This window comes from Acomys minous (genome assembly GCF_964271855.1).
Source record: "Acomys minous genome assembly, chromosome: 2".
Classification (NCBI taxonomy): domain Eukaryota; kingdom Metazoa; phylum Chordata; class Mammalia; order Rodentia; family Muridae; genus Acomys; species Acomys minous.
The window spans coordinates 910,189-935,575 of NC_140484.1; the positions used below are offsets into that span (position 1 = coordinate 910,189).

At 42.9% G+C, this 25,387-nt stretch overlaps 1 protein-coding gene across 2 annotated transcripts in view; it reads left to right on the forward strand.

The window, feature by feature from the left end:
- Positions 1–18,820, forward strand: part of FAM204A (family with sequence similarity 204 member A) — a 30,916-nt gene extending 12,096 nt beyond the window's left edge. For both annotated transcript variants that reach the window (XM_084774042.1, XM_084774041.1), the window contains exons 6-8: positions 2,892–2,981; positions 16,442–16,548; positions 17,020–18,820. In XM_084774042.1, the coding sequence (XP_084630168.1) occupies positions 2,892–2,981; positions 16,442–16,548; positions 17,020–17,071 (249 nt within the window). In that variant the 3' untranslated portion in view covers positions 17,072–18,820. The remainder of the gene's footprint in view (positions 1–2,891; positions 2,982–16,441; positions 16,549–17,019) is intronic.
- The last annotated feature ends 6,567 nt before the right edge of the window (positions 18,821–25,387 follow it).

Consider the following 25,387-nt stretch of genomic DNA (forward strand, 5'->3'; position numbering starts at 1 on the left):
AAACACATTCTTTATTTGTTGCAGATAAATTTGTACAATGAACATGACAGTGTGTGGTCCTTTTTGACTGAAAGAGCATCATTACCTCAATGTTGTTATTGTGGAATTCTTTTCGGGGGCTGCCAGTATAGGTGGTTCCTTCCAATACATGGATTACTGACTGCAGCTTCCAGTGCAGAAGAGGAGGCTGAGCGGGCGCTCCTGTGGGGAAGGAACTGGGCACTCTGAGCCACTTAGTTACTGTATACAGAATTTTCCTTTATTGAGCGTAAAACCCAAGAAAGGGGAAAATGTGTTAGAAGACCATGTGCTAAAGGAGAGATAAAAATTGTATTGATGCAGATAGGAGAGCAATCTTGGTGTAGGACATTAGGAGAGATGCCAAGGTTGATGGGTATAGTAGCAGGTGTGTGTGTGTGTGTGTGGGTGTGTAGGTGTGTAACATCTGATAGGACCCTGAAAAGACCGGAAAGATTTTTTTTTAAAGGGAAATATGTCAGAGGCACTGGGAACTTTACCAAGATGGCCCATGTGGCCAGAGATGAGGAAGTAAGTATAATATTGCTAAAGATGAGGCTGAGAAAGAGGTATCTAAGTAAACTTGTTACCCAGGTAATTCATCTGCATTTTGATACAAGATCCTTAGCTGAGCTTTGCACGGACCCAAATAAACAGTTTGTAGATTTGCACTGTTGCCAGGTGAGAGCTGGAGTGGCACAGGGATGGCGTCGACAGAGTTAGGGCCTCCAGGAAAGGAGAGGTATTGGGACAGAGGCGCCACGGTATTTACAGCAGCCTAAGAACTCCGCAGACGTACAAGACAAGGAAAATCCTGGAAATTTTACAAGAGTAGAGTACGTTAGAACCATGTGACCTAGAGTCAGAGATAAGGAAAGGCAGTTAGTTGAGGGAAGGTCTCCAGCTGTTGTGGGAAACTAGTTGACTAGCCCAGTCCTTAGAAGGGTTGTGATAAAGGAGCCTTCTCATGCCAGGGGTCAAACGAGGTGCTCAGTGGCCTCTGCTTCCGGTCTTTTTAGGTAGGTTATGTTGCAGTTTTTAAAATGTTCATTCCAACAACAGTACAGGAACAAATTCTCCCGTTGTTGACTGCTATGGTCAAGCAGTGTACTGGCAAAAGAGATTTGCTTAGTGCTTTTGCTGTTACATTAGGAAGAGGAAGTTTATATGAGGTCCACGACTCACTGTGTTGAAATTAAAGGATAGGAGCCAGTTATCAGAATAAGAGTGACTTCCAGCAAGCATGTGTTACACCACTTAAAACTTTATGCTCTGAGTAACCATTCAGGGCTAGACCTTGTTTATACCAGGTGTCTTTTGATACGTGTATGATAAGCCCTACCTAGTTTATTAAATTCCATGACATTTAAATTTTTGATTTCTTGAAGTATTTTTAAAATTTTTATTTAAGTAATTTATTCAGATGACATCTCAATTGTTATCCCCTCACTTGTATCTTCCCGTTCCTCTCTCCCTCTTTCATCCTATTCCCCTCCCCTAGGTCTGTGGCAGAAGGGGACCTTGTCTCCCACTATAGGATCACAGCCTATCAGATCTCTTCCTTGTAGCCTGCTTACTCTTCCTCAGAGTACCACCAGGATCCCTACCAAGGGGAAGTGGTCAATCAGGGGACACAAGAGTTCAAGTCCGAGTTAGTCCCTGCTCTCCACACAATTGTGGAAAATGTGGTATCCATTGGCTAGATCTGGATAGGGGTTCTAGGTTTACTGCATGCATTGTCCTTGGTTGGTACAGTAGTTTGAGCTGACCTGCCTGGGTCCAGAGTTGCCAGCCTTAATGGTCTTCTTGTAGGTTTCTAGGACCCTCTGGATCCTTCTATTTCCCCATTCTTCCTTACCTCTCTCACCTAGAGTCCCAATAGGAAGTCCCAGTATCTATCCTAATCTTTGGCTAAGGGAAGACTATTCCACTTCTTGGAATATACCCAAGAGATGCTCCACCACACAACAAGGAAATATGCTCAACCATGTTCATAGCAACCTTATTTATAATAGCCAGAACCTGGAAACAACCTAGATGTCCCTCAGTTGAAGAATGGATAAAGAAACTGTGGTACATTTACACTATGGCATACTACTCAGATATTAAAAACAAGGAAATCCTGAAATTTGCAGGCAAATGGATGGAACTAGAAATGATCATCCTGAGTGAGTTAACCCAGACCCAGGAAGACACATATGGCATATACTCACTGATAACTGGGCACCAGCCCAACAGAGATGACCTCTGGAAGTCTTATTGAAGTATTTTAGTAAATTAAAACATTTCTGTAAGAAGTAAAGTAATTGTTATTTGTCGCTTTCTTCTCTGTGTAGTAGTCAGCGTAATAGCCCTAATTGAAGATGGTGAAAGGCTGTTGAGTAATAGTGTTGAGCTGTGGGAATGGGCCATGGTTAAGAATTCAGAGTTTGTGCAAACTTGGGTGTCGGATGGCTTTACAACTCACAGACTTATGTCAGCTAAGTTGAGCAATCTTGTAAACAAGCTAACATTTCACAGAGCTGTGAGGATGCAAGTGACAGCTTTAGTAGAGTGAGCCCCAGTTCTGTCATGTGGTGAGCACTCCATAGTTTTGAACCATTGCTGTCATTAGCATTGCTGTTAATGGGGAATAACAGTCTCTGGTTCTACCCGCTGCATCTCCTCTTTACTGTTAGCTTAAGAAGTTCTGGGATGTTGAGTAGCCACTGCATGTTTCCTAAATGTCTTATCCATAAACAGGAATTGATGTGACCTGTGTAGGGGTTGAGTGGATGTGGCCTTTGCTACAGTCCCATGACATCATCTTGGCTAGCGAGTGATTTACTTTCTTTCCTGCCCATAATTTGTTTTTTGTTTTGTTTTCTCTCTAGTCAGGCCTTGAAAAGAGGATAGACCAGGCAGTGGATGAGTGGGATGTTGAGAAGGCTGAGGAGCTCAGCAACCAGCTAGCCACTCGAGAGGTAAGTCAGACTGACGGCGGGCTTTCCTTTTGCCCACCTACTTCTCTCTCATTCTGCTGTTTATTTTGAAGTTCTGGGTTTTGTGTTGACTTTAATGCTTTAAATTGATTCTGGTTTAAAACTCAGGCTGAAAACTATGCCAAATTAATGTTTGGCCCTATTTTTACCTGGCCTACAGCAGGCTTTTTGCTTTATTTGTTTTTGAGGTTGGTGTTTTTCGGTGTGCTTCAAAGGGTGCCTTCATTTTTTCCTTTGTGCCTAGCTCAGTTTATCCTCATTGAGGGTGGTTGTCACACCTTGCAGCCTTTTCTTAGTCCTTGCTTTCAGTCTCTTACTGTACATTTATTTAATATATTTCCAACTGCAGAAGGTCACAAGATGCTTCTGATTCGCATCCTTGGAGGTGGGAGTCCTTTAGACCTATCACTCATACTTAACTTATTTTCTTGTTCTATTGTTCCTTTTTCATTATAGACTAAAAAACATGAAAAATTCATACCCTAGTTTTTATTTGTAGTACTTGATTCCCTGTCTCCTTAGCTTGTAGCACTCCTTGGTGTTTAGTCAACATAAAAAACTTCAAGGGTCATTCATGAAAATTATTGGTCCTCAGTCTTCTAACTCACTTAGAGGCATTTGTTTGTTTTTCTTTTTTTCAATCTAAAATTACAAAGTTCTATTTTAGTAGATCGTTCTCTGGAAATACTGTTGCATTCCCCATCATCAGTTGTCTAAAACCCACCATTTATTGCCATTGTGTGTTTTGTGTGTGTGTGTGTGTGAATTTTGGCCTATTTTTGGCTACAGGCCTTAAAATTCTTATGGATTTTTATTGTATGAAATAACAAATTTAAAAGAAACGCTGAAGGATGTTTTCAAAATCATCTGAGAGACTTAGGGATTTCAAATTTGTCTTTTTTAAGTTTTTAGAAATAATTGGTCACATAAAATATTTCTGTATATAGGGTTTATACATGTTTATTAGTGGCTAGTATAAAAGAAGTTATAGAGCCATGAGTGTTAAAGGCATTGGCTAGAAATAGTATGAATGACAATCATGTAGCTTTGAAAACAAAATAAGTTGACATTTTAATCTAGATGTGGTGGTTCATGCTTGTAATCACAGCCCTTGGGAAGTTGAGGCAAGAAGATTACTCTGTTGGGTTACAGAGTAAAACCCTATTTTAAACAAAGCAAACTGACATTTTGTGAATTGTTCTATTGTGGTAAAGTACAGTATAGTTTATGCTTGTAGCCACTTTGAGTGTGTCACTGGGTAGTATCGAACATGCTCACACTGTTGTGCAGATTCTCCCACTGCTTGTCTCCAGAGCTCTTCATCTTACAGAACTGACACCCTCACTCTGGGTTTCCTGTCCACCTGCTTTGGCAACATGCCGCTTTGTTTCTGTGGGTGTCTCATGTAAGTCTTATGCTTCCGGGTCTGGTGTATTTCACCTTTAGAGATCATCGTGTGGTACTGTATGTCAGAATTTTCTTTCACCTCAAGGCTGATTGTTACTCTGTCACATCTGGGCATCTGTTGCACTGTTTGTGTCGTCTTTAGTTGCTGGTAGAGATGGTGCTTACTGTTTGACTATTGCGAACCATGCTCCTGTCAGCATGAGTATGCTAGCATCTGTGTGAATTCCTATTTGAACTTCCTTTGTGTGGGTACCCAGAAAAATTCATTTAGGGGGAAAAATGCATGCCAGGTATTTGATGTGTGTCAGAAATCCTGGGCTTAGGCTGTATGCTGTGACCTTTGAGTTGCTGACCTTTACCTCACGAGGTCTTGTGTTCTAGGCTATCCTTGGACTATTTACCTTTTAAAGAAGTAGAGAAGTCTCAACTAGGAACTACTCAGAGAACTAGGAAGTTCTACAGGGAGAGATTTAAACTATTGTATTCTTGCCCAGGGGCTAGGGTGAGTGAGATAAAAATAGATCCTATTGACCTTGCCCTATATATGTTCCTGCTAGTCGGCAATAAAGTGAATCTTGATCAGAAATTTCCTGACTTGATTCGTTATTTCTCCCGTCTCTGTATCCTACTTTCAGTCCCCACTCCCTCTCTCAGGTGAAGCCTGATTCAATTTTTCCCCAAGGGCTGCGACCCGACAAGTTGTGGATTTAGACAGAAGCTGCTGGCAGCTTTGCGTGGGTTGGGATGAAACCTTTGAGGAAGCTGGTACTTAACTGTATCTCTACTGAGGACGTGTCACACCCTGTACTGCTTGTTGAACAGATGCCTCTTGAATGGCTTTCAAGGTTCCAGGACTGTTGAATGTTGTTTTGGATGCTGGTCTGGGCTTGCTGGATAGTTCTAGTAAAGCCCAAGACACAACCTAAGAAAAACCAGCAGGACTGTCGTGTGTGGTTGCTTGCTGGTTTTTAGAAACACTATGTGTCTGTCTTCATTGCACTTTTCAGGATTACAGGATGCAACCCGGTGCTCTCTTGCTTTTTTCATCCATCCTTCTTTTGGAGACCCAAGAGTTACATACTGTGTGATCTCTTCCAACTACAAAGCTGCCACAGCAGACCCCTCCATCATCAGTCAATTGTCTCTGACTTGTTGGCTTGGTGGTGGAAGAAAAGGCAAGGGTGGAGGATGGTTTATTAGCCACTCTCCCTGAACTCTCTGGGAAATTTGCAGAGAGGCATCTGTTTTGGTGCAGGTTCTGAGTTCCTTTTAGCAGAGCTAATTATTTTATTTGATGTTAAGGAAGTTGTGCAATTTGAGGCCATGGAGATAACTGTGGCTAAAGGTGCTCACTGCACAGGCATAGCAGCCTGCGCTTAGTCACAGAACCATGGAAAGGAGGTGGAGAGAACTAACTCTCAGAGCTGTCCTCTACCTTCACACACAGTGGATGCCCACACGCGCACACCACACACCACACCACACCACACACCACACCACACCACACACCACACCACACCACACCACACCACACCATACACCACACACCCACACCACACACCACACACCCACACCACACACCCACACCACACACCACACACCCACACCACACACCCACACCACACACCACACCATACACCACACACCCACACCACACACCACACACCCACACCACACAGCCACACCACACACCCACACCACACACCCACACCACACACCCACACCACACACCACACACCACACCACACAGCCACACCACACACCACACCACACCACACACCACACCACACACCACACCACACACCACACCATACACCACACACCCACACCACACACCACACACCCACACCACACACCCACACCACACACCCACACCACACACCACACACCACACCACACCACACACCACACCACACCACACACCACACCACACACCCACACCACACAGCCACACCACACACCACACCACACCACACCACACCACACCACACACTACACACCACACCACACCACACACCACACCACACCACACACCACACCACACACCACACACCACACACCCACACCACACACCACACAGCCACACCACACATCCACACCACACAGCCACACCACACACCCACACCACACACCCACACCACACACCCACACCACACACCCACACCATACACCCACACCACACACCACACACCCACACCACACACCCACACCATAGAACCACACCACACACCCACACCACACACCACACACCCACACCACACACCACACACCCACACCACACACCCACACCACACACCCACACCATAGAACCACACCACACACCCACACCACACACCATACACCACACCCACACACCCACACCACACACCCACACCACACACCCACACACCCACACCACACACCCACACCACACACCACACACCCACACCACACACCCACACCATACACTCTCATAAAAAGCTAACCAAAAAAAGTGTGCCCATGACCTGCTTCATTTGAGGACCTGAGTTAGCTCCCTGGCACCAACATGGTAGAAGCAGAGGACTGACCTAGGTGTGTGTACATACATTCAAAAAGAAATTTAAAATTCCTTAAAGAAAATTGCAAAATTTGTAAAAGGTTTTTCTTTAATCCATACACTTTATTTAAACATTTCGTTGTTCCCTAACGTTGTACTCTGTTGTAGTGTTTCTTTAATCTAGAATAGCTGCTCTGTCCCTAATTTTCAAGACCTTGTTTTTTGAGGAGAAGCCAGTTTTATTTAGTCTTAGTATTTCCTCATGAGGAGTCACAGCAGTGACCATGGGCCTTCTCAGACTCCCCAAAGGCACATGCTATCTGTTTGTGCCTTTTTTTTTCTTTTTCCTTTGATGAGGGTGATACCTCCGAGTTTCTCCTCTGTACTATTACTATTTTCCCCTTTGTAATGAATAAGTACCTTATGAAGAACTAGTTTGAGGTTACCCATAATCCCTTGTTAATACTTTCATCTATTTCAGCATCTATTGCTGGGTCTTTTCTTGTGTTTTTCTTTTAAGTTTTACAGTGATTGCCAAATGACTTTAGATCTTTAAAACAACATTTGATTTTACTTTTTATTTAGGTTTTAATTGTTTTGTGTATGTTCATTCACTGACACACATGTGAGTGTAGGTGCCCAAGGAGGCCGGAAGAGGTGCCAGATCTCCTAGAGCTGGAGTTACACGTTGTAGTAGCTGCCTGACGTGGGCGCTAGGAACAGCATTCCAGTCCTCACCTGAGCACCAGGGCCTCTGAGCCGTCCCTCTTGCCCCACTTGACAGTGCTTTTATAACTTTAGCTTAAGAGTGGGGTATTAGATTATAGATTCTTTTCTGAATCTATATAAAATCTAATGAACCTGGGCAGTTTCCTAAATGGAAACTAAATGCTGGGTTGGGAAGGAGTTGCCTATAATATTCTGTGCCAGCTGTGTGTGGTGATTCCACCCTGGCCCTGGGGAGCTGCCTTGCTACGTATGCGTTAACTGCCTGGAAAATCATTCAGAGCTGTACCTTTAGGGTTTTAGAAATAAGGATTTCTTTGAGGACACTGGGATTGTAGTTTAGTGTCTTCTCTCTTCTTGCTATTTTTGAAGATGGAAAATTTTAATTCTGACTAGGCATTTTATTTCAAGGTTTGCTCTTTGCTATCATACTCTGTGACAAATGAGATTGCTTTAGAAATACTGTTTTCAGCATATGTGGAGATAACATTTTTCTCAATTGTCCTTTTACTTTGATACATATGTAAAGCTGTGTTCTGGTAAATTCAAGTTACTTATTGTGAGTGTAATGGATTCTGATTAAGAGAAAAATCAGTAAGTTATGGTGGTTGCTATTCTGATGAAGATTCAGAAAGGCGCCAGTGCCGTGCCCACCCTTGAGGACCCGTGAGGTGATGTCCAGTCAAGAAGAGCATGGCGGGCATGGTGCAAACCTCAGATGCTCGTCTTCACCCCGAGTCCAGTCACTGTGATGATGAGATGGGAATTTAGATCAGTGTGGGTTTGAAAAGAGTGTGTGTGTGCATCATGGGTATCCTTTTGAAATTCAGGTAGTTTGGTTTTTAATAACAGCACCATTCACTTTTCTCAAGAAGGAGTGACTGGGACCTGCTGATAAAGCCTTTGCTCAGAGGCACAGACCCCAGAGTCCTTAGAGCCCTTTCCAGCCATAGGCGAAGCTCTTCCTGTGCAGAGAGTGGGGCAGCATCAATTTAAAAAAAAAAATGAGGTTAAAAGTAGAACCATGTCTGTGAATAGACCTTGAAAACTGCCCTCACAGAGCATGTGTCAAAACCAGGCTGTTGGTGTGCTCTCGCAAACAGAGTGTGTCAAAACCAGGCTGTTGGTGTGCTCTCACAAAGAGAGTGTGTCAAAACTAGGCTGTTGGTGTGCTCTTGTGATGCAGCAGCAAGCACATAATTTCCCAGAAACGTTCCCTCAAGTTTGTGGTGACTGAGTTTACGTGTGGTTGGCTTTGATGGGAGAGGGTGACTTAAAGTCTGTGTCTAAGCTAAGCTCAGTTCAGGGTTTGCTGTGCAGCTGCCGACTGCTCTGAGAAAGCCCCTGCTGCCCATCTGCCATTCCACAGTTCACAGTTTCTAAGGAGGAATAGATACATGTACTTGGCCTTGTGTTACACTAGTGAAACTGTTCCAACTTGGGGAAAACTAAAATTTTTTCCTTTAAACTGTTGTTTGGGCCATGTCTGGCTGAACCGACCTCTGACTTGGCAGGGCAGTCTGCTCACTGACTGATCCGTGAAAATACCGTCTTTCACCCTTCGTCCTCAGCTGGCTTTTCTGACGCATTGTCTTGATCATAAGGCACACTACAGAGACCTGTAGAAACACGTCCTTGGACATCCAGTGCTAAAGCCTGGAGTTAATTTAGCCGGCAGTACTTGGGGTGAGTGTTACATTGTGTAAAAAGGACTTTGCTCTGTGCATCTTTCTGTTAGCTCATGGAAATAAAAACCAACTTCACTTAGGAGCAAAACAAGGCCCTGTTCCTGTTTTCATGAGTACTCTTTTGGGAAGAAGTATCTTGAAACCAAATATCTAGTTAAAACTGTCAGATACAATGCTGAACAGTACATTCCAATTAACCATTATAAAAATTTATTGCTGGAGCATTCAGCCTTGCTGAAGAAGGACAGATCTTGTCTGTAGTTATAAATGTTGTGGTTTCTGGCATCTGCCAGCCCCCCGTGGAGCTGGGAGCTGTGTCTCTGGGGTTGGCATGCATCTGCTGACATTGACTTCGGTCACCTCTCAGTGTGCTTTAACCCTGACTCTGCTCCTCGGTGTCGTCATGTGGTCGCACACGCTCCTGGGGCTCTGAAGCGGTAGTTTTAAATTTTTAAAGCCTTATTTTCCTTAACTCTAACAAGTAAGTCAGGGTTACAGGTAAAGGAGCTTAGCACAGCGCATGGAGTAAGTGTTGCCTGACCCTGCGAGGGAAGGACTGGGTGAATTCCTTTACATCTAGTTTAAAGATGTTTCCTTTCCATAAAAACCTTGCAGCTTTGAAGACAACGTGCTGGCCTCAGACAAGTGAGACTGGCGCTTAGCAGGGGCATCTCCGTGTTTTCCAGGTGGGCTCACTCACATCTCAGTGCATTGTGATGCTTTCTTTTAACCTCTGGGGTCGGGTGGTGTTCACCTCACATGGCATTCCTTATGCGCCGTCTTAATTATGTTTATCTGTGGCTTTAACTAACCTTAAAAAAGATTTCAGATGTTACAAGTCTAATTAAAGAGACAGACAAAGCACAGTTTATACTGTAGATTTTTTTCTGCAGTTCAATTAATCAGCATGTTTTCTCTTTTAATTAAAACCATTTTAGTAAATTAAAGCCCACAGCAAAACACATATATAATTTGTTTGTAATTAGCTCTTAATTGGTGGTAGTTGAAGCTTAGCACCCTTGGTTTCTTTCTTCATGATTGCCATTTTATTAGCAGCCAGTCATTAATTAATCTTTTTCTAATTAGCTTATAAAACTGTTGATGGCACATTATTGTAAATGTGATTTTAAGTTCAAAGCTTGTTAATAGGCTTTCTTACTTAGAAGAACAGAGATAAAGAAATTGCTGAAAACAGTACTACAGTTCTTTCAAAAAACTGCCTTTCTTATGGGGGCTGTGTAAAGCATCTAACAGCTTATGGTTAATTTTTTAATGCCTTTTTCCCATTTATGAATGGAATGAGTTGCTTGAATATAAATGTCAAGATCCAGGAGTAATTTCAACAGTGGAACATCTTTCCCTTATGTTTGGAATATTGTAATCTACATATAATTTGAAGTTATTAGAACAGGCATTATGCAAACTATTTTACTAATAAGTAAAAATTAAGTATATGGGTCATATCATATGTATATGTATATGTGCAACTCTTTTCCTAATGTGTTTTAAAATGAGATCTGTTGGTTATGCTTTGAAATAAACTGGCAGGAGATTATAGGTATAAAAGTAAGTAAGTGTATATCTGGCTGTACATCTAGACACGAATGTGATATACAGACACAGGTGAGCATGTCAACCAGTGTGTGCACACACACTTCATGATGACAGTAAAGCAGGATGCAATAGTCCAAAGAAAAGAACTTGATTGAAAAGTCGGTCAGATGATGAGCTGCTCCGTAGCTTGGGCTCTTGTCAGAGCGCGGCATCTCAGGTGTGACCCGGGAGACAAAGGCCAGTGGAACACAGGCATCTAGAGTTTACTGTGGCAGACACCACCTAAGCTGGGGAGTACTTGAAACCTGTTAGCCTTGTTACATTCTTGAAGTACACTGGCATCCTGAGCTGTTTTTAAAAACCAATTATTGCAAAGTTTTGAAACTTAATTTTAAAATGCAGCAGAACCGGCTACTGGAAATTCTTGGCTTTGCTCTTGAACTTTGTGTGTTATTTTAACTTTGACTGTTTCTTCGCTTGTTTTTCAGAAGGCATTTTATGATGGCATGCGAGAGACACTAGAAAGGGATAGCTGACAAGGAAAAAATTAAAAATTGGATAAAAAGTAAATGAATAATGTCATATTACTAAAAAGATGAGAGGCTAATTTGTGCCGACTTTTTGCTAATTTTGTTGAAGCTTCAGAATGAGGAGCTGTCACCCGCTCTGTGCAGCGCTGATGACAGTGCCAATGATCCATGAAATAAGCTGCCGCTGGCTTTGTTCTGATAAGAATGAACAAATCTGCACAATGTTCGGCTCCCAGAATCTCATTTTCATACTTGCATGCAGGCTAAAAGAAATAAGCTGTTTGCAGGCTTGATTAATCAGACATTGGAGGGTTTTTTTGTCTCTTTGATCTCTTTCGTCTCCTAGGTAACTTGCTTGACATTAATGTTGAGCTTGAGTAAAGACAATCAGGAATTGTCGACCAAACTGATATAAAAATTAAAGACCTTAACACTTTAAGTACTCCAGTAATGGTTCCGCTTTACTTCAGAAAACATCTGTTTTCATTTAATTAAAGAACAAAAGAGAATGGCATAAATATTTTTCATGGAGACCTATTATTATTATTCTATGAAAAGCTAAGGCATGATAATTGGCATTTTAAATTAAGTGCCTTGAAAGTGTTCAAAAGGAAGGAAAACTTCACAACTCTGTTACATGCTAGTAATTTTGAGATGACTAAAATATTTTATAAAATGGATAAGCAGTTTAGATTAAGCTGTCGGAATCAGATGCTTCAAATGACTATCAGGAAACTTTATGACAACATTTGCAAGAGGTACTAACTTTATTTTGAAGGTTTTTTTTATCTGTACTATGTTTATAAGGATGTGTCATTATATCTATTTTATGACCCAATATGATTTACACACACTGAACCTGTAAAATTGAAAGGAATTAAAAAAAAAAAAGTCGCGGTGCATTTGCTTGAGGTTGTGCAGACGCTTTTACAAATCTTCCAAGTGGCTGTAAAGATGAATGCCTCAAGGGTCCAGCCAGGGCCCTGCTTTTCCAACCAGCTAAAGCCCTTATCTTAAATCCAAGCAAAGTACCATTAATCTTTTTGAAAGACCTTTTATGGCTTTTAATATATCCCAAATTAGAACATTTTACACCCTTGGTTCCTGAAATACGGTGATAAAAAGCCGTTAGAGCTTAATTCTCCTTACTGCATGCTCTGACCAATTTGCAGTTCTTTGTGATAATGTTTAGACACCTTAATTAAAATGCAGCAAAATATTGGATGTTCTATATGGAAAATGCTGATACTTTGGCTACACATACAAGAAATTTTGTATTTTTTTAATTCATTAAAAAAGTCTTCTCACATTGTGTTACTATAGTTATCTGATGACCCCAAACTATTTATTTTTATTTAATATAAGACCCATTGGCCAAGCTTTTGGGATGTTTACATTGGCCAGGAAGATGTGGGGTTTTTTTTTTCTCTCCCCCTTTATAGAAGTGAAAGGTTGATTCTTGTCCACCTATTTTATTTGTTTGTCATAGAGAAGTTCAGCACACTATTCTTTTGTATTCTGAAATTCAGGTTTGTCATCTTGACTAAAAAAACTACATTTCTTCCTGTCTCTTCTTTGAAGGCCTTATTATCTGTTGTATTTCCAGACATCTTTGTTCCATTACTTTCTCTACAGAAATAAGTGAAACACATTCATTTAAGCATGTGAAGGTCAAAAACTGCTGTGGATTTTCACCATCATTACAACCCGAAAGGTTTTTTGGTTTTTGTTTCTATTAAAAAAAAGAAAAACCCAACACACAATATATAGAGCAGCCTTGTTTTAATGTTTATTGGCTGAATGAAGAGTATTCCGTTCAGCCTAGTCCGTAGTCTAAAGCAGGTAGAAAGCACACCCTTACAGGAGCATTGTCTGAAAGTGCTCTCAGGACCTTGGCAGTTTATTAACATACTTTACCAACTGATAGAGCCCACTGTGCAGTATAAAGTATAAGTGCCTTGACTGTGGTCCCTAACTTTACCATGGTGCTGGTGGTTCTGGGCTTGGCTTTATTTTTAGCTTTGCAGGAACACTGACACATTTCCATTTGGCGGTGGTCAGATGGAGAGTCAGTCCATTGGAGCACCTTGGCTTGTTTGTCTTATGTCTGGGACTCAGACTAGGAACTTCAGTAAATTAATAATACAGAGATGTAGCTTGGTTTTACAACAGTTTGTGGTAGTGGTATACAGCAAATAAGGTTCGCGTCATATGCTTCTCACCTAAGAAGTTGCTGAGTTTAGTTATAACACAAAGGCTGAGAGGTAAATTGTATCATACATCACTGATATAGTTGGTTTCTTGTTTAAGTACCAAATGTTAACTGATTATGCCGCTGGAGCATCGTGTGTGGTTTGTTGTGCACGGGAGTGAAATTAACAGAGAAATACAGATATTTAGGGAACGGGGCTGGGAAAAGATGAAGTCATCCACATGATTGTTGGCATCTTGCTGTGCATCTTAAGCCTAGGTCACAAGCTGGTTTTTTGTGTGTGTGTGAGAAGACGACTTCTTAGGCTCACTTAGTGCTCCCCAGGTGTCCAGGTTACTCCCATACTTCCCAGTCCCCTTGCAATTTCCTGCAGCTTTGTGATTAACTCTGATCAGAAACATTATCTGTATCACGTAGGAGCCTCGCTCTGCCTCACACTGGCTCTGCCTGTCCTCAGAGGCTTTAGTGAGACAAGTGAAAGTTAAGCCATTGGTACTTGGCTTCATTTGACACTGCACTAACCGGAGCAGCAGGTACTGACTTAAGTCTGTTTTTCATGTATGACAAGTGCGTGGGAGCTCCATCTTTTGAACATGAGACGTCATATAGCACCTTCTCTGAGCTTCCTTTTCTCCTAGGTGCACTGATGCCCGGCCTCTTGAGTGGCCTTTAACATTTTTAAGTGTGTGTGTGTGTGTGTGTGTGTGTGTGTGTGTGTGTGTGTGTGTGTGTGTACACGCACACACACATTTTTGGGTGTAAAGAGAGAACAACCTTGAATGTTGGTTCTCACTTTCCATCTCACTTGAAATAGGACCTGTTGTGTGATGGCCACCTAACTTTCCCTGCCCTGCAAACTTGTAGGGATTCTCCTGCCTCTGCCTCCCATGTTCTCCATAGGAACACTGGAATTACAGATGCATTTGCTGCCATGTTCATAGTTATATCGAGTCCAGAGATTTGAACTCAGGTCGTCACACTTGTATGGCAAGTGTTTTAGATGTGGCGCCATCTCCTCGCCTAATTCTTAGTGGTTTCTTTGGGTGGTAGTAGGGGAGATTAACTTTAGGTGAACTTTTCTGTGATAAAGAACTGGAAAAGAAGAGAGTTGACACAACAAAGCCAACATGGAGGCAGCCATAGTTTTCTCTCACCCATTGTATGAAAGGATGCCCTGTATGGCTCAGTGCTGCTCCAGTGGCTGGCAGAAGCAAGTATCTTTGCAAATATTCCTGTGAGTTGTACGGCCAGCGTTGGTTTGCATTTGGAGAAGATACTGAGGTTGTTCTGCTTTCTCAAGTAGATTTTCAGATTCTTCTTGGCCCTGTCAGTGGCTTTGCTGCTCTTAACAACGTCAGCATCTTGGTTTGGTATGGGTGTTACCTTTCTTCTGCTGGAGAGAGAGAGAGAGAGAGAGAGAGAGAGAGAGAGAGAGAGAGAGAGAGAGTGTGTGTGTGTGTGTGTGTATGTGTACGTGTGTACACCTGTATACATGCATGTGCACGTGCCCTTTCCTGAACTGCAAAACCAGGTCTGTTTTTTCTCAGATTTATAAATTCCAGACAGTTCTTGATTACCACTTGTCTGTTTTGCTCTAGAGGAGGTGTCAGCCAAGGTCAGCTGAGAGATGCGTTACACACTGCACTCGTCAGCTCCTACCATGCCTTCCTAAGCTGCCAAGCAGATCTCTACAACTCATGTTGTGATAGGCTGATCTGAGTGGCTGCCTGGGCTTCCTGTCTTCCATGAGCCTGCCTGTCTTCTAATGTGTGCTTAGTTGAATGAAGGACTAGAAAAGCTAGGAAACATGAGGAAGATTGAAAGCCTTTGTTGATTTAAAGCTTTCTTTGTTTTGAGATGGAGTCCAGCTCTGCAGCCCTGCGTGGCCTGGTGCTCTTTATGCAGCACAGCTGCCTCACTGTAGCATCTCTTTTCTGGGGTTCCAGATGTTCCCAGCCTCTGACCTGGCTTCACTGCAGTGCTTGGTGGGTCTGAGTCACACACATGGATGGACAGTTTGCTTTAACTTCTGTACCAGGTTTGCTGCTCGAGGGATACTTTCCAGGAAACACGGCGAGTGCTGGAGAAGTGCAGAAGCCAGGGCTCACAGGCTGAGCTAGGGAAGACATTAGGGTTGGGGTTCAGGTTAAGTGAGTCTTGGAGGGCAGCAGTTCCGGGCAGGGAAGCATGAGCAGGCCCTGCTGCCCGGGAACAGCCGGGTCCCAGAGTCCCTGTCTTCACGTTCTGAGTCCCCTTACATTCTTTTCTCTCTCAGAGACTTAAAAGCTGTTGCCCATCATGCAGAGTGCATTTATGAAGTAGTAATTAGCTTCCCCGTGTTTCATTAATCCCATCTGTGACTGCCAATCAGCGCTTCTGATCAGCATGAGATAACTGGTGGACCATACTGAGTTGCTGTAATTCTAGCCTGGAGCAAAGAAGGTTGATGTCTCTGTCAGTCTGCTTGCAGTCTTATCAGGGCAGAGTCCTGTTCAGCCCGCAGACGGCTGAGATAGCTTGAAGGGCCTCATTACTACCTTTGTGGACCATCCAAAGGTCTGAGTTCGGGAAGGATTTCTACCCAGGAGAAGGTGCAAGTGGGATAGAGGATGTGTGGGTAGTGGAGGGAAATACAGGCCATATCTACACTTGTTACGCTTCGGTCGAGAGGCCTGAGTGCAGGATTTCTTATTTTTCAATAGAGCTTCTGAACCATGTGCTCCCAATTTTTTGTACTGTTACAATTCTTGCACTAGCTAGAATATTTCTTTTCACATATTTTCCCTTTTTTCTTTCATAATTCTTAGCTCGGTGTAAAAATTGCCAAAGCAATTGCCTGCCACAAGTTTGTTAAAGCCAAAAAGGAGGCTGAAAACTCACAGGCTGCTCGAAAGAAGAAGAAACTGGCGTGGGGGTAAGTTCACTTAAGACTTTTCTCCTGGGGTCCTAAGAAGACTGGGGTTCAATTCCAAGCACACATGTGGTGTCTCACAATAGTATAATTTCAGAGAATGCGATGCCCTCTTCTGGTTTCTTTGGGGACCAGGCATGCATATTGTAAACAGACATACATGCAGGCAAAATAGCCAGACACTATTATAAAATAATAAAAATTTTTAAAAATTTGGAAAAAAAAAGAATCATGGTTCTGTTGACTTGGTAGGAACTGTAGAAAGTCTGCTCATGCATTGACTCCAGTGTGTAGGCCGTTTAATCTCATGGTTTATGTCTCAGTGAAATGGCTGTAAGATTATAAATGTGGAGCCATTTCCTCAGCCTGTGGTGTTTGTGGAAGTTTCAGCACTTTGGTCACTTACTAAACATGTTAGTTTAGTAGAGTATTTTATTTTAGAAATAAATGAGATTTGTATGCTCTTTATTTTAGGTTTGAAGCAAAGAAGAGATGGGAAACCAAAAGCAACATGGGATATATGTAACTTGGCAGAGTTCTTCAAGACATTTATTTATAGACTATCATGCTTTATTGGACGAAAAGATTTTCCTGCTTAGGTTAAATATGTCCGGGGATTGATAAAAGTTACAAAGATAAGCATAAAACTTGGGAGCTGATTATCAACTCTTTTCAGTCTTTTTTCTAAGAAGCTTGTAATGGAAATGAACATTTTTGTATTTGTGTAAGAAATTTTAAGCGTATGTACAAGAAAAAAGGATTTTATTTATTTACTTGTATAAGTAAAAATCAATTTTGTGTTTGATCTGTTTCGTCTAGCGTAGCCTGTGAGGTCCTGGACTTCCTTATCTGTTCTTAGCATGACTGCACTTTTTCTAGAATTAGGTTTTTATGATTGGCTTTTGTTTATAATGGATTAGTCATGAATAGAAAAATTCTCAATTGTTACTGACTTTACAAATGACTTAACTAGTGCTATAAAAAATAATTATTGATTATTTTTACAGACAGAATTAATACATCAAAGTCATATAATAAAAGCAGTTAATTTATTTTTGTGTAATGTCAGTAGAACTATAGTAAAAAGTAGACATAATGTAGTATAAAGAGCGATTTAAACCCAGCTTTGCCTAGGAAACACCTTTCTGAATATCTCTCCACCATGTTGTTGTTTAGCTTTGATTGTTCTTTGAAAAGCAAATTCTGCTCAACAACAGTTGTAATTCAAGATGATGTAAGGTTGGATTGTCAACAGCTCATTCGCATTTGCCCTTCTCCCAGCTGCTCCTTAAATGATGGAGGGAATTCATGAGACTAAAGAGAGAACCGATACCTGGGAAATCATTGTCCTTAGGTATGTGTTTTACAGTCCTACTGGAAAGAGGCTTTGAAAAGTCAATTGATAACTACTGAGACCTTTAGTGGATACTGTAAAAAATGAGTCATGGTGATGATTATATTATTTTTATACTTAAAATAGTAACAATATTATTATTAACTTTGGGTGATATGCAAATTTTCTCTATATGAAGAATAAGTGGGTAATTTGTCGCCCTTTAAGAGTCTGAACTATCAAATTTAACTTCATTTGGTTTAGAGAAACCAGTGCACAAAAAGCAGGATGTAGGAGGTTGGGTATCCCTGACTTGTCTTCATGAAAGCGCATCCATTCATAGATGCCCCTGAGTACTGTTTACTTACAGCAGCCTACTCTGGAGTCCTAGTGACTGAATGCTTAATGGTATGTTAAACATGCTGTTCAACATGTATGTTTTGTTAACAGTATAGGAATTTTTTCCTACCCACTATACAATGCCCAGGTTTTATCTAAACCAGGATGTTTTATTTATTATCTTTGAGAAAGATATTTTCGTATGTAAATCCTTGGAACATGCATTCTCCTTGTGCCTCTGCCTTAAATGTCTGTGTCCTTGCATTCACTTGCGTGGCTCTAGTGACCTTTGACAGCATACTTTTCACCCCAGTCCCCGATTCTGAGCGTTTATGTCTGTGGGGGCATTTTAACGAATGGAGGGTGGTCAACCAGCGGAGGGGACTCGGTTGGCAGGAGAAACCTCATCTCCCAACTCCCTACTCTTGTATACATGGATTTAGAGAGTCTTAAAATATACTGCTGTGGCCAGAAAGAAAGGAAGAGAGAATTGGGTGAGGAAGGGGTGCGGCACTTCTGCTTCTGTCTGCTGGTCTCTTATTATTCGGTATTGGTTTTATTTGGGATGAGCTTTAATAAAACTTGGATACTTCATTTACTGGAGCAATAAAATGGTGGCGTCACTCCTCAAGCGTCGGTGTTGCCCACAGTCGTTTGTCCTTCTCTAGCCACATTGAAATCAGGGTTCTTCGTGGGTCAATAATAACTTTGGTCCCCGAACTTTAACTGGTGCATTTACTACCTCTGGAACACTTGAATTACATTAGTGACGTGATTGTTAGTCACTGTTGAGTGAGACTAGTATGTTTTAGGCCATTGGTATGGCATTAATGTAACATGATTTATTGTCTGAGTACTTGAGGCCAGAACAGCTTACTGAAGAGCAGTAATTTTGAGCTTTACTGCGTTGGTTTTGAGAAGTGAAGTTGGTAGTGCATTCTTGTTTAGGAGCCCTCAGGGTGTTTCTGATTTCAGCAGAACATTCTATTTCTTTCACCAAAAGGAGACTTTGAATATGTAATCTCAAGCTTGCTATAATTAGTTCTGATGACAGTTAAATACCTCAGCCAAGACTGTAAATCAGCAGTTAAGTTCTGACTTCTGCGCTGGTCATAAATCTCAGGCACTGCACTGTAAACACTTATTTGGGGGACAGGCAGATGAAGGAGGGCAGGCCTCAGACAGGAGTAAAATGCCATTTGAATGTTAGGCAACATCTGCAAACCTCACACTTAAACCCTGATACTGCTTACACCTTTTGTCTAAACTCTCTTTGAAGTACTTTAGTAACTTAGGTTATCAACAACTGATGAGAACTTTGGATCCTTGCTGTGTGTGTGCAGTGTGTGCATGCTCATATGTGCAGCTGCATTCCTGGGCCTTCTCCAGCGCTCTCCACCTCACTGGAGATGGGCTCTCCCTGAACCTAGAATGCAGCTGGGACTATGGAGCACGGCCGACAGGCCTAGGTTCTGGGGATCAAGCTCAGGTCCTTGTGCTTGTGCAGCAAGTGCTGTTCACCCACCGAGTCGTCTCTCCAGCCAAGGAGGAAAATTACTAAAACATGAATGTATTACTTTCAAAACGTCTACATTCACCTCGTTAGGGGGAAATTAATGCTATGCTGTGGGGAATGCACATCTTAATAACTAAATATACAAGGCAGTAAATTGATGTTGTGTCAGGTCCCTTTTTGAAACATGGTCATCAAATTCAGAACCAACTGGTACAATTCAAGTATTTTTATGTTGGCAGAAGTTGCCTATATTTTTAGTCTCTGGCAGGAGTAAAAACACTTTGCATGTCAATTTAATATTTTTTTAAAGCCAACTGTTCATTCATTGGCTTAAAATTTACACTCTACTAAAGTCTTAGCTTTGACTCTGATGAAATAAATAGCAATATTTAGATAAAATGTTCACACGAAAATCTTTTTCCAGAAGCAAATATAGATGGTGTTTGTGGCATCAGTGCCTTCTAACCTGGCAACAGACCTGAAACTGCTTTGTAAAGCTGGGGCCTTTACAAACTCCAGGCAGCAAGTACATTTTATGTGCTTTTCCCCACACACTATGTATATGTGTGTAGTGTGCATTTGTTTGTGTGTGTGTTTATGTCAGCTCAGCTGGTCAACTTGACTGAGGATCCTGTGTTTACCTCCTAACTGCTAGGGTTACAGAAGGCCTTCTACGTGCATTCTGGGGATCTGAGCTCCAGGCCTCTGACTTGCAGCACTAAGCTACTTCCTCAAGCCACTTGATGTACTTTATCCTTCCAAGCACAATGTGCTCTTAAGTTTCAGTGATGTCATGAGGCATTTTATTAATGCATATGTGTGCTTTAAAAAATATTTAGCGGTTTAAAGAATATTTTTGTTCTTTGACAGTTTCATATGTATATACAATTAATCTTGATCATATCTACCCCAACTGTCCCTCCCATTCTCAACATGTCCCCCTCACCTTGATGTACTTAAAGATTGTGGTGGAGGTGGAGGTGGTGGAGGAGGTGGTGGTGGAGGTGGTGGAGGAGGAGGTGGTGGTGGAGGTGGTGGAGGAGGTGGTGGTAGAGGTGGTGGAGGAGGAGGAGGACAAGGTGATGGAGGAGGAGGAGGTGGTGGTGGTGGAGGAGGAGGACAAGGTGATGGAGGAGGAGGAGGTGGTGGTGGAGATGGTGGTGGAGGAGGAGGACAAGGTGATGGAGGAGGAGGAGGTGGTGGTGGAGATGGTGGTGGAGGAGGAGGACAAGGTGATGGAGGAGGAGGAGGTGGTGGAAGAAGAGGAGGAGGACGAGGTGATGGAGGTGGTGGTGGTGGAGACGGAGGTGGTGGTAGTGGTGGTTGGTGATGAACCTACTGAGTTTTAGTGCTGCTTACATACAAAGGGGCATGAGTCCTTCCACCAGAGCTTTGGTAGCCTACAAATGATCACTACTCCAAAGAAATGTCCTCATCCGGTAGCCTTCACCTGCAGATAGCTCTTCAGCTGGGGGTGGGGCCACATGCATTCCTTCCCATACATGCTGGACTGTTGACTGTCCTGATCTTGCGCAGGCCTCCTGGGTTCATGTGCAGCACTCCTCCCCATCCCCAGGCTCGCTCTGTTTCAGTTCCCTCTTCTACAGGGTTTATTGTGCTTTGGGCGTATATGTTCCTGAGCTTTATAAGACACTAGAGTAAACACCACCATTTTTCATCTTGGTGACTGGTATTCCATAGGTTCTGGTAGATGTGCAGAGTTGCATTCTTAGTGCATAGTGTTTTATTTCCTCTCTGTATTGCCCACCTTGAAAGGAACAATTCCTCACATACATGTTGGTGTTGTGGCTGTAATCCACAGGCTGACTGTGGAGAAATCATTGACCTCAGTGAAGAACAAGACAGTGTGGCAGTGTGTAGTGGCCATAAGGAAACGTAGGAGCCCCTGCTCTTTGCTCTGGGGTTGTAATGAGATATGGTGCCTCTTTGCCATCTCTCTTCTGCTCACTAGTGAGTTTTCTGCAGGCAGTTGTCTCTAGGGTGTCTTCAACTGTATCAGTGCCCTCTGAGTAGCTTCTTGACTGCTGGCTTTGGTGAATCTGAACTCTGGAACCCAGCTACAGGCTCTGGTGGGACAGTTTGGAAAATGCCACAAAGTACCTTGTTTTGAGATCTGCTTGTAAAATTGAGAATTAAGTGAGACATAATCACGTTTTATTGGTATTAGTAATCCCTTTTTAAATTCAAGAAAAAGCAATAAAATTTTCCAAGTGAAATGGCAAATTTAAGTGTTTAGTATATGTCTTGTACATTCAGATCAGACTTCTTAGGGTGATAAAATATAGGAATGAAAAGGGAACAGCAGTGAGGGGGTGGGGTGGGGGGCAGTGCGTCCACTCCCAGATGCTTCTGTGCAGGTTTCTCCCTGTGTCTGTACCACTTGAGCAATTGCTGCCTGCCACCACCTGAGTCTGCGGGCCTCCGTCTGTTCAGTTGCTGTCAGGGGCTTGCTCAGTTACAGGTATGAGGGCGAGTGAGGTAACCCTTTCCCACCGCACTTCTGAAGGGTGTGTCTGTCCAGTTAGTACTTGTTCATTGAGCCTGGAGCTTTAGAAACCAACTACAGTACAAGCTGTACTTACTGGTGTCCGTTTCATTTTTGTCTGTAAGCTCTGGCGTTTGGTCAAGAAGTTAATGTATCACTTCATCTTCAGGCTAAATATCTCAGCTCTCGAGGGAGGTCTCATTATTTGATGGGTACCATACAAGTATGACTGCCCAGAAAAGAAAAGTATTTATTTGTAAAGTGGATGATAGTAGAAGTAATTATGACTGTTACAGGGAGAGGAAAGCAGTAAGGCTTTGAGTTCTTTTGAGTTCCTACCCAGTAACACCCGAGACGTGTTTTCTGAACGCCTCCTCTCTATTGGCTCTGAAGTGGCTCTGGTGCATGCAAAGATAAGTAAACGCAGTCTAATAGAAAAATACTGTAGACTAAGTCTGAGACAGTGTGGCATCTGCATAGTTACTAATGAGAAATAACCCACATGTAACTTAAGTAACCCAGACCTGCCTACCAATTGTTGTCACTGGTTGTCTGTCACATGTTCCTGTTCCTCACTCAGCAAGTGGCTGTAGCTGCTCTCTAGCTTAAGGACTTAGTGCTCATGAAGATCGGGTGTGTTGACACCCTTACTTTTCCAGTGTCCTATGTTCTCTCTTATGGTCAGTGTTGGTGGTATATGACTGAGGAATAAATGCACCTCTCGATGGTATCAGCATGCCCCGTGTGTTAGAAAGGCTCTCAGTGCCTGTCCCTGTTAGGCACTGCTGTGAATGTGCCATCCAAAGTACAGTGACTCAGCAGCAGTAGCAGTTGGTTTCTTCACCTGAGAGACAAAGACTGATCTGCAACCAGGAGCCTGTGCTCCAGGCAATCATTGAAAGATCCAGGCCACCAGCAACTCTCCACCTTTGCTTAGGAAACCTAAGTGTCACCAGTGTAATTATTTGGAACTTAAAGACCTGCTCACTCTCCCCTGGGTACAGCTTCACGATGTGCCACGCAGAAGGAGCCAGCAGCACTGCGGCACTGCCCCACTCACACACGGCCATGCTGTGGTAAAAGTACGCCTTCTTATATGAAACAGACTGCACATTGTCATTTGATGCAGTCATGTTCACTTGGCTGTGTTGTCAAAGCTGAGTTAAGTAGCCACTTGTGACAATGCAGAGTGTGGTGGCAGGGTAGAACAGATGCTGAAGGGACAACCATATGCTCAGTGTGTGAGGCAGAGGCAGGCAGTTTGATGGTCAAATCTCATGAAAGAGCCTGGGTTCCAGGCAGGAGGAGGAGACGCACCTGAGGAACAATGAGAGACTTAGCACAGGAAGATGAGCAGGGGGCCGGGAAGCTGCAGAGTTGGCCAGAACCAGCCCCCTGCTGTGTAGGTGATGCAGGGAGTTTGGATTCATTACCAGTTGGAGTCAGGTTTTTCTAAGGATCTTGATGTGTGACAAAGAAGGACAGCAGGCTTCGGATTCTAAGTAATGTCAAAGGAATGTCAGTTTCCTAAGGAACATGCTAGAAATGTCAAGTGGATAGGTACAGAGATACGGCAGTCAAAAAACGCTGCTGCAGAAGACAAGTTGAGGAGATGGCATTGTCATCAACAGATGCCACTGAGCTTTCCAGCAAGAAGACAGGAAAGAGGTGGCTGTTGTTTAAACCAGATGGAGGGAGTTGTGGTCACAAGAAACCTCAGGCTGAGGTGGAAGTGCATGGTACCTTAGGTCGGTTTCCTCAGAGTGTCGCTTCAAATCACTTCTGAAAGTGATATATTCAGGTATGTACTTAAAAAGTCTCAAGAAAAGGATGCAGAGCTGACAAGTTGGAAGAGGCTGAACAGAGCAACACTGGTACCCAGAGGCAGAGCTCAACACAAATCCTGCATGTGTCACTGCACATTAAAGCCAGATAGATCATCAGTGCCGAGGGAAAGGCAGCTTCTGGTCTAGAGCTCTTCCTCAGTGGAAGACCCGTCCTTTAGGCTAGGCGCTGGTGAGCTTAGCAAGCAGGACAGCACCAGGAGATGCACCCACTGAGGTCGCTATCTGGTGTGTGCTGAGGATAGCTACCCTAAGAGGGAAATGCTCATGTGTGCAGCAAGCATTTGGACAAGCATTCCGGACGTGGGTTGTGGGTCAGCATCTGCCACGGGAGATCTGTGTAGACAAAGCAATGTGCAGTGGTGAACTTGAAATCAAAAGGCTGTAGATAATGTGTGGTCCACCTGGTGGCTAGGATTAAGAGGACTAGACACTGGGCTCGATGGAAGCCTGCTGGTTCTGAAACTAAATTGTGACTTGACTGAGAGTACATGAAACTGCCTCTTATCTGAAGTACCCTGAGTCCTCTAGATTTTGCTTGGCATTTAGCATGGTGCTCACATCCTTTGATCCCAGTCTAGACAGGCCCACCAAATCAGTTTATTGCCTTGGCATTTTTAGCTTAAAGAAGCTCTACAAATACTGTAGAAGCAGCAGGTTAGCAACCCTGCATACAGAGCCTTTGTACCACCCTTCTAAGGAAGCATCTTGTTCTGTAGATGAGGAAGTTGAGGTGTTAAGAGGATTAAGAGCTCTAAGACAATATGACTAACAGGATGGAACTGTGGGTAGAGCCTAGGCCAGCCCTCTGGCCTCTTCCCAGTTCTGTGTGTCCCCTGATTAAGTTTGTGTCTGGCGTTTGGAGAAAGAGCCTGTGGTAGTTAATTAGGGTTAGTTGAGGTGGTGAGAGTTGGTCCTTGGTGTCTTCGCCACTTGCCTGTTAGAGAATCACATGTTAAAATGTAAATGTCAGTGCCTCTTTTTGGGGTAGAGTAATTGACACCCCCCAGGCCTGTTTCAAAACACAAAAGGCGGATGGCACAAAGAGCAGCACCTCAAGTCCTCCGGCCTCCACACAGGTGCACATGTGAATATACTAAGTGTGGCTAGTGTATCCTAACGAAGACAGGCTCCTTTTCCTACATGGAGAAACTGGAATAGGAAATAAAGACAAACCAGCCAAACTTGAACATATTACCAAAAACACTTGGAAAGAAGTGTACTATATAATGCAAATAGGAAGTCTACTAAAGCAGAGAAAAGAAAGCAAAGAAAGGCTCCATCCATGTCAAGGACTCAACCGG